This window comes from Cydia strobilella, chromosome 19 (assembly GCF_947568885.1).
Source record: "Cydia strobilella chromosome 19, ilCydStro3.1, whole genome shotgun sequence".
Classification (NCBI taxonomy): domain Eukaryota; kingdom Metazoa; phylum Arthropoda; class Insecta; order Lepidoptera; family Tortricidae; genus Cydia; species Cydia strobilella.
The window spans coordinates 11,855,823-11,875,532 of NC_086059.1; the positions used below are offsets into that span (position 1 = coordinate 11,855,823).

General features: G+C 35.5%; 1 protein-coding gene and 1 non-coding gene across 5 annotated transcripts in view; one reads left to right on the top strand and one right to left on the bottom strand.

The window, feature by feature from the left end:
* Positions 1-19,213, bottom strand: part of LOC134749939 (rhomboid-related protein 2) — a 31,884-nt gene extending 12,671 nt beyond the window's left edge. The window contains exons 1-4 of one of the 4 annotated variants that reach the window (XM_063684963.1): positions 18,871-19,213; positions 10,540-10,798; positions 8,195-8,236; positions 7,149-7,190 (exon numbers count right to left, since the gene is read on the bottom strand). In XM_063684963.1, the coding sequence (XP_063541033.1) occupies positions 7,149-7,190; positions 8,195-8,236; positions 10,540-10,798; positions 18,871-18,954 (427 nt within the window). In that variant the 5' untranslated portion in view covers positions 18,955-19,213. The remainder of the gene's footprint in view (positions 1-7,148; positions 7,191-8,194; positions 8,237-10,539; positions 10,799-18,870) is intronic. The other 3 variants (XM_063684965.1, XM_063684964.1, XM_063684966.1) reach the window with 3 other exon arrangements.
* Positions 11,660-11,778, top strand: LOC134750417 (5S ribosomal RNA). Its single transcript, XR_010128557.1, has one exon. It is a non-coding gene; the product is annotated as a 5S ribosomal RNA (ribosomal RNA).
* Positions 19,214-19,710: the final 497 nt, after the last annotated feature.

Consider the following 19,710-nt stretch of genomic DNA (forward strand, 5'->3'; position numbering starts at 1 on the left):
AGGATTGCTGTGTGCGTTGCAGCAAAACAAAAGGGTTCTGGATCAGTTATACACTCCGCTCTTTCGAGCGCAGCACTGGTAATTCTGCGAGAACCCAGGTCACTAACAGACTATCAATGTAAAAATTATGATGTTATAATAGTAATGAATAATTGGTACTATGGAGAACTTGGTACATTTGGTATAATATCGTAACAAGTTAGTTTTCGACTTGTTTCTCAGTCACCATAAGGTAAAACCTAATGTTTGACAACCAAATTTTATTATTATGTAATAGGAAGCAAACGAGCAGACGAGCCGCCTGATGGGAAGCAGTCATCGCTGACCATGAACATAAGGAACATCAGAGGAGCCATTTATGCGTTGCCAACCTTGTGCGAACCCCAAGTCTTAGCGCAAGGGAAACACCTCAGAAGGAAGCTCATTCCACAACTTGCACGTTCTGGGCAAACACGAGCGAGATTAATAATTTGTTTCTTACCTATATTGCCCTAACTTAAGTACCCACGTCGCCATACTAGTTCAAACACTAATGTCATCAAAAGATGAGATAGGTACCGATATTAATGCAGTCGTATCTTACACTACGTAGTACATTTGCGAATAATGACTATAAGATCAAATGTGCAACAACTTATATGCAAATCATTCAACCTGCCATCGTGTAACTAAGACTGTCAAGAAGTGTAGAACAGGTTTCTACGCAGATGCCGACGAAAAAAAACCTAAAGGATTTACCGTGTGAATTGTAATAGAACTGCATTATACTCCTTTTAAAGATATATAATAATGTGAAATGTGCTATAAATATACTTACTATTTCATACTCACGTAATATCATCACATATTTGTCTAAAACGCAAGAAAATATTTAAAAAAAAACACTAAAAAAACTCTAAAATCTCAAATCTTGACGCTTTTCTGTTTAGCCCTATGGTTGACTGGTAGAGAATGCCTATAATGGCATTAAGTCCGCCTGTTGTACACTTTTTATGTGCAATAAAGTTTAAAATAAATAAATAAAATACAGCATTAAAAATACTCTACTCTCCGTTTTGAATTTTGATCATTGAATGATTCCCTAGGCCAGCCATTCTCAAAGTGGGCTCCGCGGACCCCTAGGGCTCCTCAAAGTGTGCTCCGCGGACCCCTAGGGCTCCGCAAAGCCTCTGTTGGGGCTCCGCGAGAACACTTGTAATAATAAGAAGAAAAACCAGCTCTTCTATAATGGGTATCTGGTCCATAGTAACGACCGTAAATTTTTAATTTGGGGCTCCGTCAAATATGTAGATATTTCGTTTTCCAAAAGGGTTCCATTACCCAAAAAGTTTGAGAGCGGTTCTCAAACTGCTCTAGGCAGTAGAATTTTATTTCGCATTTGAGTAAAAAATAACATGCCTTGATATAAGGTGCCGCAAAATCTTACATTGTACAGAATTACGTCCATTGAATAAATATTAGATAAAGGCAATTTTAATAACAAAACTTCCGTGAGACACAGACATATTAAACAGTCGGGCCGGCGCCGGTCCGTCGACGGTGACGGACCGGCGCCGGCCCGTTACCGTCGACGCAAGCTCTTGATGACGCTCCTCGGTACGGAGTGAAACATGTCGAGCGTTTTCGACTTAAAATACGTGAGTGACCCGTTTTTAATATTACATAAAAGCATTTGATAAATAAGTCCATTGCATTTTTAAAGAACACAACGCTTGAGCTATTTGATATCTCTATGTAATGACCGTTTTATTCGAAACATTTCTAGGATAACCTAGAATGTAATGTACACCGTGAGATTTCAAGCAATGTTTACAGATGCGTAACCATGTTTGACTTATTACAGGCACGCACTGTTCCTAACTCGGACGACTAAATCTACAACTAAAAGCATCTTTTAAGGCATTAACAACTAACATAGTCCATAATTAGCTGACAATTTCAATACCTTATTTCAAAAGCCATAAGGTCCAATGTTCAGTTAAAATGAGCTGTTAGTACTATGTACTACGTCCTATACCGAGCTACACTTAAGTGGTCGCTACCAGTGTATTGACATGTAAATATGACCATATATGAAAATGGCGCCTTCTCAAAACATTAAAATGAATACTAACTACAAACGCCTAAGGGTTGATGACTTCACTCTAAAAGCAACTCCGTTCTAAAATTAGCGTAGGTATTCTGTATCCACTTGAATCTAAGTAGCGTTTAGTGCAATCTGAATTGCTCTAAATACATTACACTTTGGCTCATCATCACCATTTAGTGATGATACGTTTTACGTGAGTGCTTCGCGGACAACCGCTTAATAACTAACGATCCACACCATGTGACTACTGACTAGATATTCTACGAGTATATATAACATACGGCTAAGCTACTGTATGGACAATTACCCACATCTTGGGGTCTGACTTGCTTGGTCGCTCTCGTTGTATAACCGAGCCGTAACCCCCACACTGGCTAGGTGGGGACTTGGGACTTCAGTAACATCTTGGATCCTAGATGACAGAAGATATCAGTATCAAGTATATACTAAATACTAATGTCGTAAAGTCGTAACTAAAGCAGTTGCCCCGCCAGGTTATTAGGTACTCATAACCTTGCGATCCGAACGTCACCTTTAAGCAAATTCATCTTGCGGTCCTGGGCCACAAGGCAAACCAACCTTTGTGGCCCTCATTAAAAAAGGTTAAGGGAGGCTGGTCTAAGCGAACTCTGCGCCGTATTTGCACACGCGTATTTGCTGTGTATTATGACTATTCGTTTGTAGCAGTTAATTGGGTAGTAATGAATGCTTACACAAAACAATTATTGATTTCAAACAATATCCAAGCCGTAAACAAAGAAAGTAACTATATACTAACTATACCTGCAAAGAGTTGTCAAACTATTACGTAAGTACTACTTTTTTTTTTCTATTTATTATTTAGGGACTTAAACCAGTTAAATGATTATGCCAGCCCCATTGTACCTTATACTAGTATTCTTACATGTCTACTTATGGGATAGTATTGTACCGTTTGAAAAAAATTATAATATATAAAAATATATGTTTAGCCTCTTCTGAGGTCGGTACAGCTAAGATGCTCTGAAAAGCATCTATATCTAATCGATTTACCTTGAGGGTAGTTAGTAACGATTGTCTATCACTTTCATTCCGTGCACATTCCGTCAAAATATGTTGCACATCTTCAACAGAACCGCAAACTTGGCAATTTGGTGATGGTTCTTTTTTCATCAAAAAAACAAATTTTTTTGACGGGAAAGTACTACATAGTCAAGACGAGAACGATTTTAACTAAAATATGTATGCCTCAGGAAAACGCATAATTTCAATTTGAAAAACTTGTTACAAAAAATATGACTATATTTTAAAAAGTTTTCGTCTAAACTAACTTGTACCTATCTGACCAAGAAATAGTCAAATTCTTATGAGAATATATATTCATTAGTTACAACTACTAGTTACTATGTTGAGTTGACATATAAATGTATGTTTTACCTACGTCTCGAAGTGTCTACGAAATTCCTCGTTACGTTTTCTATTTCTTGGCTTTTGTTTATGAGATATGAAGGCCGGGGTCCTATGAAACAATTTGATTTTAAAATCTGTTTATTGGAAGAATTAGGTACTTTCTTTACCGGGAATTATAATAACGACTAGCTATACATACTAACAAATAATCCTTTTACAAAATTTGCATATACTAAATACACTATCTATATAACAAGCTTCTAATAACAATAGGTACATTCAAGGTGAGGCGACTGAGGCGATAACTTGATAAGGGATAAGATACCTATGTACGTTATACCTAAATACTTATCCCTTGTTGCTCTTTTCAAAGATAATATTATTATATACCTACCTACATGTGAGGTCCCAAAAAAGCCGTACCTACACTGACACGTACCGAAATATCAGTTCTAAAAGTTAAACCGCAAAAAATAATTAAAACTTAGTTTTCACAAAAGTTGTCTAATTTAAGGAAATGTTTCCTTTCGATTCGAGAAGGAGAATTGCTAGTATATCGAAGTTAGTGACTTCAACCATAAGGTCTATATATTTAGTCTTTCCTTATTGTCAGTTGGTTAGAAAAGCAAAACATCATTCGATCGGGGAACTACCTTACAGATGAATACGATACTACTCCGATTTCGCAACCATTGTTTCAGTTGGCATAGGTTGGAGTCTCTTTGTGGTGCAATAGCTGACAAAGTTTAGTCCTGACTATTGAGGTCACAGCACTGATATGGCCATCCTGATATTTAGTCATCCTTGCCATTGCGGTAAGAATTATTGCAGGATATAATAAAAAACAAATGTAAAATTGCGCGATACGAAATGGTAGATGGTAGACGTAATGACAGGCACTCTCGACGAATCAGTCATTGGGATATTTCACAAATTTTACTGAGTGGATTAACTTTTTCTTATCCCTTTGCATAATAGGTAACAGGACTCTAGTGACTCTACTCAGCATGTTTAGAATGTTTTTCTTGTTGTCCCAAACTGGGCTACAGTGGTCCCCTTAGATGGGGCAGAATAACGACAAAGCCATCCATTCAATCAAAAATTCAAAATTCTTTCAAGCAGTCCCTCCATTTAAAGGGGCCCACTGACTATCAGTCCGCCGCCGGACGATATCGGCCTGTCACTTGTTCGGAACTTTCAAATTTTTGTTAACTGACAGGCCGATATCGTCCGGCGGACTGATAGTCAGTGGGCCCCTTAATAACGGACTTTGTAAACAGATAATCCAAAAAATACGTTAAAAGCATACTTATAACATATGTCAGGATAAGCTGTAGATAAGATAATAAGCCACAGTGCATCGTTAAACCGGGAAATTGTCAAGGTTGCGAATATCAGTAAAAAGTAATCATTTCAGAAAAAATATATATATTCGTAGCTCTATTTAAGTTTGACATGATAATATGACAAGAAACACACGAGCACATGATCATAATTTGATTCCTAACTCACCTTTTTGAAAACTTAAATAATGTTTTTAACTAGATACTTATACTATAATAAAGTAATTATTTTTATTAAATTATATTTTTTACCTTTAGTTACCGCCATTTCGTCTTAAAAGAAATACGGGTAAAAAAAATTAAACTTAAATACTGCGCAAATTTGAATAAAACAACGGAAAGTGTATTAGTTAATTTACGATCAAAATAATTATACAGGACCAAATAGATTTTATCTAATTATGCATAAAATTATATATTTTTTGTTGTGTACATACACACATCACTATGCAGTTAAGGGTTAAGTCGTTGTACTATAAATTATTATAAACTTTATAATAAAAAAATAAGGTATATTATATTACAATAAATCACTTATGAAGGTGAAAGCCTTTTAGGATAAGACGATTAGAACATGAGAAGTTTTTATTACTTACATATTGGAGTTGTTAATATAAATTCTTTACAGTTTTGAAAAAAAATATCACTTGAACTTTATTTTTTTTATATTCTAAAATCCTATATCTTAAACGTACGTATAAATGTAGGTATCTAAGTATCTAACAAAATTAATACGCTATATGGTAACCATTTACTTAGTAAATCGGTTATCTGGTAAGGCCAATGTTACCAATTATTTCGTCTCAGGTTAAAGTCACGTACGGAGATAAAGCAATAATAAATGCAATGTGACTGGAATACGTTATATATGGGGATAGGCTTGTTTTGATGAAATCTGAACTAGATTTACTTATAATATTCAACATTAGTCAACAACCCTATTACTTGCATATACATCGAGGCGTGGCTGGCATACAGTTTTTTGCAATATTTGTTCTTTGACGACCGGTCTGGCCTAGTGGGTAGTGACCCTGCCTGTGAAGCCGATGGTCCTGGGTTCGAATCCCGGTAAGGGCATTTATTTGCGTGATGAGCACAGATATTTGTTCCTGAGTCTTGGGTGTTTTCTATGTATTTATGTATTTGTATATTATATATATCGTTGTCTAAGTACCCACAACACAAGCCTTCTTGAGCTTACTGTGGGACTTAGTCAATCTGTGTAAGAATGTCCTATAATATTTATTTATTATTATTTATTATTGTGTAGAACAGATGTTATGTTGGATAGTTGACCGCCGGTATATTTTACATTCAATAATTTCAGTACAGTAGTAGCCTAATATAAGTATGTTTGTAGACTAGATATCCAAATAATCTGTAAGTACAATCAAGATAACCTTAAGCTTAGAAATAAATTAAAAGTGGAAAAATTCACTGTCTTGGGTGGGACTTGAACCCACGACCACTGGATCACTAATACAGTGCTATACCATCTGAGCCTACAAGACCTAACCCAATGCAAAATCCGACCCAATAGAAATGGTTCAAGTCCCACCCAAGACAGTGAATTTTTCCACTTTTAATTTAATTCTAAGCTCAATAGCATCGTTCACAGACGTTTCTGCTAGATACAAAATTAATCAAGATAACCTTATTTTATTAGCTAAAGAAGAATCGCTGAACAATTAAAATAAATAAATAAATCAGATTTACGTAATAATAAGGATAGTACAAAACGGAATTAGGTTAAGTTACAAACCTATATTTCTTATCGATAGAAACTATACGCACTGAATGTAAACCGATTTGATTTCGGCTTCTGACTCATAAGATGATGCTTATGACGCAAATGCTCCGAATCGTAGGTAATTTCTCATATACAATTAGGTAAATATTCGGAAGATGCGTCACAGTCTGTATGTTCAGTGTGTTGACCCACAAATATTTTCATATACCTAAGGTCAATACGGATAAGTGTGGCTGGCCTTCACATTGGGGACGGTTTACACATTGGCTAGGTTTATTGCGAGTTTATACACTGGCCATTAAACGCAAGCACTAAACGCAAATGTATGAACTCGCAATATTGATAAGTTTTAAAACACTTCTTGCCGTGATGACAACTTCATTATATCGCAATTATCAAGATCAAGACGTATCTAATGGTTGAGAAATTATTAACACAACCATGATCACTTATAAATGACATGAAAATGAAGCGGCGCGGCGATGAAAATGATTAGAAAAACAGGAATGATTGGGACAAATGAACAATGAACATAAAGATGAAACAAAGCAAACAATATAAACAAAACTGGACGGACCACGATGAGGTTTCGGCACGTACAGGAATCCTGGCCCCATCCCTAGTGAATAAAATAGCTTTTTAACACCTTAATTGGAAAGCAAAATGGAAAATGATAGTGAAGTTGAGCTAAATTTTTTTACAAGGATATGTTTTAGATTTACACTATGTATAATTCCAAATTTACTGTGCTGAGTGAATTAGCACAGACAAACACATTTGTAAAAAATAAGGTTACAGAAAAACACGCTTTCATTTTACTTCAACGTGCTAAGTGAAGAAACCGCTAAGTTGGCCGAATTCCACGCAAATATTAACTAGCACTCAATCGGCAGTCGCTTTACTATCCTCAAAACGTACACGGTCGTAAAACTTCGCATTCACACTTGCATGATCGTAGCAAGAGTAAAAGAGAGGCTATGATGTATGATATGATCTCAGTAGACAATTTGGTTTGTGGACATTATAGGTATTCTGTGGGCTTCCCCATTCAGTCAACTCAGACGATTATACTGCATATATTATCGCCGCAGACATGGAATTATCTAACTGATGTCATTAAGCATTACCAAACATAAGCAAGCATTATCTGAATCATAACTGGCCATTTTAAACTAATTTAGGAATATAAAGCAATACAAGAACGATATGATAACAAAGGCAGCGATTCATACTGATAGTCACATATTTATGGAGAAGTAGGTATCTCTACTACTAGTTAATTATTTTGTGCAGTTTGACATGTTTAATTATTATTAAGTTCAGGTAAGTGGTAATGTCTCTGAAATCTGGATAAATAAACATAGGTTCTGTAAGTTTTTATACTTATTAACTAAATGAATTAAACAATATGGTTCTTTAAAATAGCGGTCTCAACCAAAGCAGGTTTTAAAATGAACGTGTATAATAACTTGTTTAATAATAGTTGGATTCCAAATTGGAACTTACTAAAAACAGGATTTTTTATTATGAAAAATGACTAAACATGAACAACATAAAACATGGTAACGATCACCAAAAACCATGATGATAAAAGCCAGGACAAAATAAAAAAAAGAAAAGTACCGCCATCACGAGTCGAGTGATACTGGAGCCCAGGCCACCTTCCTAGCAAACAGAATTAGTCGTTATGTTAAACACGCTAGAGTACAAAGTGCATTGTTAATCGCATGCTTAATAAATAAAGCATATACAGGGTGAAGTGCAGACAGTAAATTACTTCCAGCAACACTCTTAACTGACCAATTTTGAACCTTATATTTTTTACACTTCTTAGTGAAACCTTGCGGCAGTTGTTATGACATCGTCTAGGAATTCCACTTATCGATTTACACTTTCTTAATGAGTTTACGTTTCATTTCCTTTTAAGGATTTCGACTTATTTATTGATTTATACTCGTAAAAGAGACGACCTTGACGAGTGATAACCAATGTATATTGTTCGTTATTTATTATATTACTTATACAAGTAAATGTTTACACATTCATTTTTTATTTTATTTTTATTTGTATCACAGTGTTATATGATCTGCACATGTACGAACATATTATATATTGTGATTAAAAACTTTAAAAACATAGAAATTATAGATAAGTATCTTGGGGTAGTAATGTTAAAACACAATCGTAAAAAAATCAAACCGTCTGCGAAGTCAATTAGTCTATTTGTTATAATGTCACAGTCAATTAATCTTTTTATAATTGATATATATGATGTCACGGGTCAAAATGGTATCAGCAAATTAACTTTCTAGCGATGAGTGACGCGCGCATGATAAATACAATCAACAACTGCTAACCGCATTATGTATTTATTATAAATAAATATTTGATTTAAAATCTATAAATATTGAACATGGTGATGAATGACTCATTAATCTAAAATAATCTCATTAATTTATTAGTTTTTATTAAAATTAAAAGTTCATTATTCACTGCATCCGGGCGAGAGAGGGAATCCCAAGTTTCTGTAAAAATGCGACTTGAATTATAAATGGTAATACCAATTTGGTACGATGCCGATATTAGACGTTTAGTTTATTATTAGTATTATTAATGTTATTTATTATTAATGTTTGTTTGAATAAATTCATTTGGTTCATAATTTACTGTCTGCTCATAAATACACTAAAACATAACGGCAATAGGGAAACTATTTTACACTATACAATATACTCATGACGTTTCAAAGACAATTATAAGTTGTGTTAATAGTATTTTATTAAATAGTGTATTTATTTATGTCTTTGCAACGTCAATAACGCGTAATTCAATCGTAATATACAGTATTTACAATAACTAAGCTAAATAATATATAACGACACACTAATTTAATATTAACAAGTTACTGAATATGAACACACCATGCAATATTTACTATCGAAACTACTCAAAAACGTACAATGCAAAACAAACACTTTTATCATGTCAATTAAAATTCATGTTCATGGGGCCCTAGCTTCCCCTTTTTAGATTATTGTCGAGGTTTGACTGAATTCACGCTTTTGTAGCAACAAAGACACATCTAGTCGGCATTTTGTAATATTTACGGCATTTATTACCTTTACTTATTTATGGCATTTTATAATACCGGCGTTTAAGCTATTAAGCTATTTAGGCAAATATTTAGGTCCCAGCCTGAAAACTCAATAGGACGCGGTATGTAGTCATAGAACCAGATTTGCCACAGTCTCACCAATCTAAACTTGGGTTATTTTTCCGGTGATTCAACTGCTTCATTTTCGTTTACAATTTTTGCAAATTAGTTTGAGATTTTTACACCAAAGTGATCCGAATCAAACGCTCAAAAAACATTACCCTCCTCCTTTGGCAGTCGGGTAAAAATACACCTATTACAGTTACAATAAGTACGCTTACCGCAAGCTTGACATTGACCTCACTGACATATTCGCTAGCGTGTGCGTAACTTACTTTCTGTGCATCTCGCTCGAACTGGCATATTAGTGCGATGATAGAAATTTATTGCAGGCAGATTCGACTGTCCAATTCAAAAACACTGGGTTGGGCAAGTCAAATCGGTTTGGCAATATGTCAAGTGATTTGTGTTTTTAAAATTTATAATTTTTAATGTAACTTCATTGAATTTAATTGATGTATAATTTTAATCTAATTTGTATGAATTTAAAGTTAATTTATTTATAATTTTAATTTAATTTATTTATTTTACAATTTATGTATTTCTACTAATATATTTTTAAGCACTGTAAACTAACAGAATATGGGCCGACAGGCCTGAAATAAAGATTTTAAATTTCAATTAAGATGTATTCTAGAGTAAGCAACATAGACGTTAGAGAACATGTCAGTGTCAAAGATCACGTAAAGATCTAGCCGTTTTAATGTGTCTTCATTCCCACATCAAACAACGCAACACTAACCCCTAAACTCACCTGTCGTATCCACAGGCCCCCGATGCGGCACAATAGAGTGCACATATCGCGCCACAAAATGCCCAAAGACCGCCTTAAAGTCCGGATTATGCATCATCTCGACAAACTCGTTGAAGTCTAGGTGCCCCGAATTGTCTTTATCGGCCAGCACCATGATCTTTTCTACTACGTTGTCTGGAAGATCGTGTTCGTATTCTCGGGATTCGATGATTTCTTTGAGTTCCGCGTAGGATATCTTGCCGTCCGAATCTCGGTCGTACTGGAAAAGAGGGGATAGTAAGTTCGTTTTTAACGGTGGATAAACGACGGCAACGACTAGTCCAAGCTAAGTCTACACTAATACTAATACTCGGCAGCGTATAGGTATGGGCACTAGAAGTCAAGTTGAAGTCACGCACATAACAACAAAATCATGTAATGACAGCGAGACTTTGAACAGGGACCAGTCAACCCCTTCCCAGAAAAAAAGCCTTTAAATGGCTTAGTCGTTTATCGAATAGCCCCAACGATCAGCTTTCCCTTTGAATTGCTTACCCGTTCATTTCACTTAGCTCTAGGAAGGGGTTTCCCTTTCGGAGATCCGCTAAAATGAAGGGGTATCCCCTTCCTAATTCAAAAAATTATGACATCTGTGCTGTCAACGCATTTGCCACCCAATAAGCAATATTTGATTATATTTTTACGGAGAGAAAGTTGAAAATGAAATAAGCGTTATAATTTATTTTTATATATAGATAATCGATACTCCTTCAAGAGGTTATATATATGATCGGGTATCAGCTTACTAGCCAAATGAAAGGGGTTTAGTTAGCCTTAGCATCTGCTTTCGTAAGAAAAGCCCACCTTACGAAATACCCCTTCCAAAACCCTCGAAGGAAATACCGGGCGGGTAGGGAAAAAAAAGAATACCAATTGAAATTAGTATTCTTTTTTTGTACGGATAGCAAATTAAACCTCCAATTGCAAGATGACCGTACAGTTTCTTAATTTACTTTTTACGATACCTATATTTACGGTTGTGTTTGACGAATATGTCTTTAGATAGGTCTAAGCAAATGTCATACAATGTGACAATGACGTCATATTTCTGATTCGGAAGTCAAAATTCGGACACACTATCGCCAACGTCCATACCACGTTGAATACACCGGTTCTCGTCCGATCACCGAAGTTAAGCAACGTCGGGCGAGGTCAGTACTTGGATGGGTGACCGCCTGGGAACACCTCGTGTCGTTGGCTTTTTACTTCTTTTTTGGCACAGACTTGGCGAGTGACAGTGTGGTACTACCACACTGTGCCAAAAAAGAAGCAAAAGTTTAATTCTTATTAAAAAATATGACGGTTCTAAAATAGAATCCTGAGCGTAGCGAGTGTTTCAACACACGAGAAGTAAAATACATTTGCGCCCGTGTGTAACACAAAACTTTTCACCTCACTATAGCGAGGAAAGTGCAACATCCACAGGTGTTAGATCATCTTCATCACTGAAATCACTCATTTCTTTACGATATTATAACAGAAAACTCTGGAAGTTGTGTATTTTTACGCGAGTCGGTGAGAAAAGGTTTTAAGTAAAAGAATTGTTGACAATGTTGACATTTCTGATGTATGAAATGTCAACGATGCGTTTTGAAATTGCATCGACTCAAATTGTGCGTTCAGAATTATATTTAACATCGTTATAAAAAAACAAACGTTTCTTATGGAATTTTAAGGTTTATGACTTAAAATCATTAAATAAAGCTAAATTTGGTATTTTTTATTAGATTCTCAAACCATTTATTTAATGATAATTAATATCGAACGAACCATTATCATGAGCGTTTTACGTTTTGTTATCTGTCAAGCTACTGAAACACGCTCCATCCAAGGTCAAATTACTTTCCCCACTAGAGGATAAAACGCGTTTTTCCCCGCTTGTATTGAAGGATTAACGACAACTTTCCGAGCTAGTGAGGGGAAAAGTACATTTCACATGGTGTAACTGGAGTAAGACTGTTTAAAGGGAGAGTCTGTGCGGAAACAGAAGAGTCGTGTAATGTATGGGGCCCAATACATTCCACGACTCTTCTCTTTCCGAATAAACTAATATATATAAGTTCGCTATACAATTATCTTATATGCCACAAAGTGTAGTCTTAACTCCACACCTCCAATACGATATTACACGTATTCATACTATCATCATCATAATTTAAGAGCATGGCTCTTGTCGGTGGAGTATGCGCCAGTTTTCTCGGTCCTCGGCCAGGCTCTTTAGGTCCCTTTATCACACGACATTTGCTTTCGCTTTCAGTTGTTGTGTGTAGCTTGCTCGTGGTTCTCCGCTGCGTCTTCTCGCTTCTATCTTGCCTATCCCCATGCCCCAATGACCTTCGATTTGAATCCCTTAGTTTTCTAATGTTTTTTGTAGCTTATCATATTAACAGCAACGGATTTTAGCAATATAGTATCCCATATTTACTTCAAAGTTCATTGTTTTCGAAATATTTGGCATCAAAGCTGAACAATTTTAGACAAAAATGGAGATAAAAGATTGAATAACCGATAGCCGCTTGTCTTATAATTCTATATGTAGTGCAAAAGTAGGAGATACGATTCAAAACTTGTCAAAAATCGATGAAAACCTCAGGTAGCCCCTTAAAGAAAGTGCCGTGTCTTATCAAGTGACCTATCATTTTGCCTCGTCTATTTTCTATGGTTCTCAGTAGGTTTCTCTTCTCTCCCACAATTCGCAGCACTTCCTCGTTCGTTTTTCTCTCCGTCCAACTTAGTCTCTCCATTCTTCTCCACAACCACATCTCAAAAGCCTCTAATCGCTTCCTATCTTTCTGCCGCATTGTCCACGTCTCACACCAATACAAAACGATGCTCCAGATGTATATCTTTTATATATACATACTATACTATGGGCATATGAGCAACGCATATCTCTAATCTACTCGTATTGTATATTTATGATTACTACTAGATATAATGTGCTAATGATATCTTGATATCTTTAGTATATTCACACCTACATTAGGTCATAACTCATAAGCTACACAAGGAAGTTGGTAAATATTTGTAAAATATATCAATCGTTAAGGAATTTTATGACTCAAATAAGTGACTTGAGTTGAGTATTATGAATTATCCAGGGCAGTCAAGCGAGAAACGACTTTTAGCACGGCTGGGAATAGGTATAGCGTTATCGGATATATGCTAAAAAACCTATATTTTCTAAGCATTGAGCTGTCCATGGGACCGGTGAGTATACTGTTCTGGAGGCCTCGATCTAAAAGCCTAAATGATGTAAAAACTGAAACGCTATATAGATGGACGACATTAAAAAGGCGAAGGGCCCACCAGGCATAGAACCGCCGCGCGCCGCATACAGAGCACATAGGCGTATTAACAAATAGGGAGTGTCGCCATATTACTGCTAATCTCAGAGTTTCATATGTACCTACAGATACACAGTAAACATATCACACGATATCATATCAGTGGCTATCAACGCCTAAATTGGCGATGACTAACTCTATCCCGTTGAGTAACTTGGTCCAGCCTTGATTTTAAGCCTTCCTAGGAATCGTTGAGACTTGATAGGCTATGTTTCATTCCTTTTTCGATTGTATTTGATGAGGTAAAGACTTCCTGTGTTGTGTATTTTGATCACTTCGCATAACAGGGATGAGTAACGTTTGATGTAACTTATATCACATACAGTACATACGTTTGCCTGTAACGGTATATACTCGACGGGTATTAGTATATAGTATAGAGAATTCGCAAACAAAGATTCTCATGTTCCGTGTTCTTAAATGGATTATATGATTTATGTCCGAGCGAGTACAAAGCGTCGCGATTACTGCTTGGGCAAAATATTTTGCATGTCCGGCTGTTCTCGTCTACAAACTCTCGCGAAATTTTGTGAGCAGGCTTCATACTTATATGTATAGATATTTTACAATTGTTTTTTTTTTATTTATCAAGATGGCGGAACCATGAGAGTTCGCGAGGTATCCAGCTCACAAAAACACTATTTGTAACTCAACAACTCCGATACCGCGAAAGTTAGGACAGATACATCTTATCTGATTCTGTATGCTTCTCGCATTTCGTATTAAAGCGGATTGTGGTTAAGGTGTAAGTTTAGGTTGGCAACCGGTACCTAGTGGTACCAATAAGAAGTCCCTCTTATGTCAGAAAAACCATGGAAATTCATTATTTATTATTCAGTATCTATATCGTATTTTGCCACACCGTGAATGATTGTACCTTTAGAGTTTAGCCTCGCCACGCAATATGGTTGGTACGACAACTCACAACAACCCTAGGCGCCCTTGACGTTGAAAGGGTTGATCTATAAATAGACGAGACACTTAGTTACAACACTTAAATAGCTACCCTCTTTAAAACGGTTCACGGCCACTATTTCGTAGATCGGCGCCAAGTGTAAATGCGTGGGATGACGTAGTTTAAGACTAGACTGGATGGACTATTTAGTCATTGAGATATATGACATAGTTTTTAGTCTCATTTGACCTAAAATAGGATCCATTTATGTATTCATTGATCGTCTATGGCCTATGGGTTGTTTTTTGACGACTTATAAATTTGTGTCAATTGACATACTTAGTGCCTACCTGAAATTAATAATAATCTTTTAATGAAATAAATAAATCAAATTTTACGATTAATTATCATTAAATAAACTGAACGAAATCGAAGTCGTAAGATGATGCCTATTCTTAGTATTCTTACCCCCCTATTCATAAAAATTTACAAGCATCATTTAGTTAATTTATGTTTAATTAGATTTATTAACTGATTTTTGAGGAAAAATACATGATGTCAAATAAATTTCAGCTAACCTAAACAATGTATTTGTTATTGTTAATGTAAACTCTTAACATCTTAGTATGTATAACCTAAAACGTAGAAATATTAGGAAATAGCAAATCAGGTGTACCTATTTCCTGTTGTCTAAAAACCGCTAATTGTACATTAAAGGTACATTCCGGCCTACTTGCAGTTTCAAGCGTTTTTCCTCTTCCTTAAATATTACCGAACAATTTGCGAGTAAGTAAACTATTTCTAAGTAGATCTAAGATTTTGTTTCTGCATATAAACTATATATTTATATATATATATATATTTATCATCGGATACGCAGTTAGATGAGCGCCAAATATTTTAATATTTTCCTTAATTTATGCATCTTTAAATAATTGATGGTTTATACCACTTAAGACTTTCGAGTTTAGAAACACAGACAGGTAGGTGCTAAATAATAATTATATCGACTTGGGTCAATGTCAATAGGTATTTTTATTTCTTTAATTTCTATGTTTCATTCAACACAGGTTTCACTAGTCATGGTCGCTTGGCGACCGACCCGTACTGAAATTTATTTAGTAAAAGTAACTAACTGTCAAGTCAATTAAATATTATTTATTCAAGTAGGCTTAGCATTAGCAATAAGCACTTTCACGAGTAAATCCTGCGCTTAGTACATGTTACCATAACGCGATAATTCCATTAAAACCTCACCTACCTATCAGTTTACTCTAAATCTGGGAGAATTCAACATGATGCAACATATAGGATAATAAATAAAAATAAATAAATAAAAAGCCTTTTATTTCCAATTTACAATTATTTTACATTAGAAGTTTTAGCGTATTGGTTAGTAAGTTTCTTATAGTAGTACTATCTATTTATTTAATTTGGACCCCTCTTTGGGTGTAGGCCTCCTCCAATTCTCTCCATTTCTGCCTGTCTTCCGCTTTGTTTAGCCAGTCTTTCCCTGCAGTTTCTTTTATATCGTCCAGCCTTCGTTTATATGGCTTTCCTACTTTCCTTTTGCCAATAGGGCCTTTCCATTTCGTTGCCAATATTGTCCATATAGGATGATGATTAGTAATTTGAGCACAAGTTGGGTAGCCAAAGTACAACGCGTTGGTGAAAACATTTTTGTCACACCCGCACGCATCACGGGATCTCTCTTTATCCTTTGAAATCAGTGGGCAAATTGCATTTTATCTCGAGGGTGCAATAGTAGATTGTGTCACAAGGGAGCAAAATGACATATTTACGCCGAGGGCGTACATTGAATCCTGAACGAAGCGAAGGATTCTATAATTGAATCCTGAGCGTAGTAAAAAATAGTATGCAAAAAAGAAAAAATAAAACATCTCCTAGAACAGAAAAGCTAGCAGGGAAGAAAAGTGCCACTTTGATCCCTCCTAGCAGAGAAGAAAAGTGCCACTTTGATCCCTCCTAGCAGGGAAGAAAAAGGCCTTTTCCGAATAGGTGATGTGGAAAGTAATTTGGCAACCTTGGAATCTTTGCTAACATTAGCACGAGAGGTAAACAACAACTTTGCTCCATTGTTAAACATTTCTCCGTACTGAATTGAAAGAAATGAGTCACCAAAGTCAAATTACGCGCAAGTGACTCATATGATATCACATGGATGTCCAGGAAAATCTGTTTAATTATTTTTTATTGCTTAAACTGTTACTTGAACTAGAGTTCATGGTTGAAAATCCAATCATCATTCGTTATCGTTTATCGTGATTGTGTCTGTCTCATAATCATTTATCATGTGGGCCATGAAATCAATATTGGGAATAGGTATGTAGGCATTGTTATAGTGCTTATAGAATATACATAGATAGAGGTAATTAGGGTTCCGTACCCAAAGGGTAAAAACGGGACCTTATTACTAAGACTCCGCTGTCTGTCTGTCTGTCCGTCTGTCACCAGGCTGTATCCCATGAACCGTGATAGCTAGACAGTTGAAATTGTCATAGATGATGTATTTCTGTTGCAGCTATAACAACAAATACTAAAAACAGAATAATATAAATATTTAAGTGGGGCTCCCATACAACAAACGTGATTTTTTTGCCGTTTTTAGTGTTCCGTACCTCAAAAGGAAAAAACGGAACCCTTATAGGATCACTCGTGCGAGTCGTGCGTCTGTCTGTCTGTCCGTCTGTCACAGCCAGCCTATTTTCTCCGAAACTACGGGACCAATTAAGTTGAAATTTGGTACACATATGTAAGTTTGTGACCCAAAGACGGACATGTAACGTATACAAATGAATTTTAAACATGGGGGCCACTTTTGGAGGGTAAATGAGAAAATTAAAAAATAAAGTTTTTCAAACTATATTGTGTTTATCAAATGAAAGAGCTCATTGTGACAATCTCAAATATATATTTTTTGTAATTTTAGGATAACCAGTTTAAAAGGTATTCAAGGAAATAGGCAAAAAATGACCATTCCCCCCCCCCCCCCCCCTTTATCTGCGAAACTACTGGGTCTAAAATTTTGAAGAAAATACACAAAATAGTTCTTTACCTATAGATCACAGGAAAACCTATTAGAAATGTACAGTCAAGCGTGAGTCGGACTTAATTACTTAGTTTTTGATCCGACCCCTACGGGTTTTTAGGGTTCCGTAGCCAAGTGGCAAAAAAACGGAACCCTTATAGATTCGTCATGTCTGTCTGTCTGCCTGTCTGTCCGTCTGTCCGTCTGTATGTCACAGCCACTTTTCTCTGAAACTATAAGAACTATACTGTTGAAACTTGGTAAGTAGATGTATTCTGTGAACCACATTAAGATTTTAACACAAAAATAAAAAAAGCAATAAATTTTGGGGGCTCCCCATACTTGGAACTGAAACTCAAATTTTTTTTTCATCAAACCCATACGTGTGGGATATCTAATATGGATAGGTCTTCAAAAATGATATTGAGGTTTCTAATATCACTGAACAAATTAAATTATTTTCTATGAAAATATTTTAATTTGTGGTTCTTTTCAAGTAGACACATTATTTCACAGTATTTCAGTTTATAGTTTCTAATATCATTTTTTTCTAAACTGAATAGTTTGCGCGAGAGACACTTCCAAAGTGGTAAAATGTGTGTGTCCCCCCTGTAACTTCTAAAATAAAATCATGTCTGTCACCAGGTTGTATCTCATGAACTGTGATAGCTAGACAATTGAAATTTTCACAGATGATGTATTTCTGTTATTGCTATAACAACAAATACTAAAAACAGAATAATATAAATATTTAAATGGGGCTCCCATACAACAAACGTGATATTTTTGCTGTTTTTTTTCGTAATGGTACGGAACCCTTCGTGCGCGAGTCCGACTCGCACTTGGCCGGTTTTTTGTAAACATGCCTTTACTTGTTTCCAGTAAAATAATATATTCAAACCTTTGCTTTTATATATTTTAGTGGCGTGAGACTTCTCTTAGTTTACGTGTCAATTGAAAACGCTACTCAAGTTTTATGAAAAAACAGTATGAAAACTTACTTTGTTAAATATTCTCCGCCAGTACAAATCAGACCTCGTCGGCGTCAGCGGCACCGAAACGGTAGTTTCTCTTTGCCCAGACATTTTCTTTCACTAAAAATCACGCGTGACTAACAACCAAACCAACTTATACAACAATATTCGCAAAGTAGCACATCACAACACTGTCGGAGTTTGGGCGCAGCTAGTGTTATGCATCATCGATTAATCTTCGAGGACGCGTGATAAGATAATGTTATGTGAAAAGTTCGATATTTATGATAAGTTTTTATTGAAATCGTATTTCACGAAGACCACGGAATAAATCCATCAACGATACAACACCGTTAGCAACTGACCACAGACTGAGTGAAGTGAGTTGGTTGAGCTAACGGGATGTTTTAGTGATGTGACTGACAGGTCGGATATTGCAAATGAGAACGGATGAATGAGTGAATGAACACGAGGTACAAAAAATTGTTTTATGAATCAATAATTCTAAGTTCAGATGTTATGAAGTTTTTAATTTGTATCGTCGTTTTACTTATTTTTTTTACATTTAATTAACATAATGTATTTTTTAACTATATAGTTTGTCAAAGGACTGTCTCATTTCAAACATTGACAGAGAGAATCATACTATCTGTGTCTTACACTAGTACTAGCACCCAAAAGAAAAGGATGAGTACAGTTTTTTTTGTTCTTATTTACTGACAAGATTTGCTTGACCAACTATATTATTAATTGCTATTTTAAATTCATCATTCTTTAAACCGTGTATTCGAACGTCTCATGGTTGTCATGGAAACGGTTGTGTTGTCATTCATTTCATTTTTGTCAATGTCAAAAACGCGGTGATAC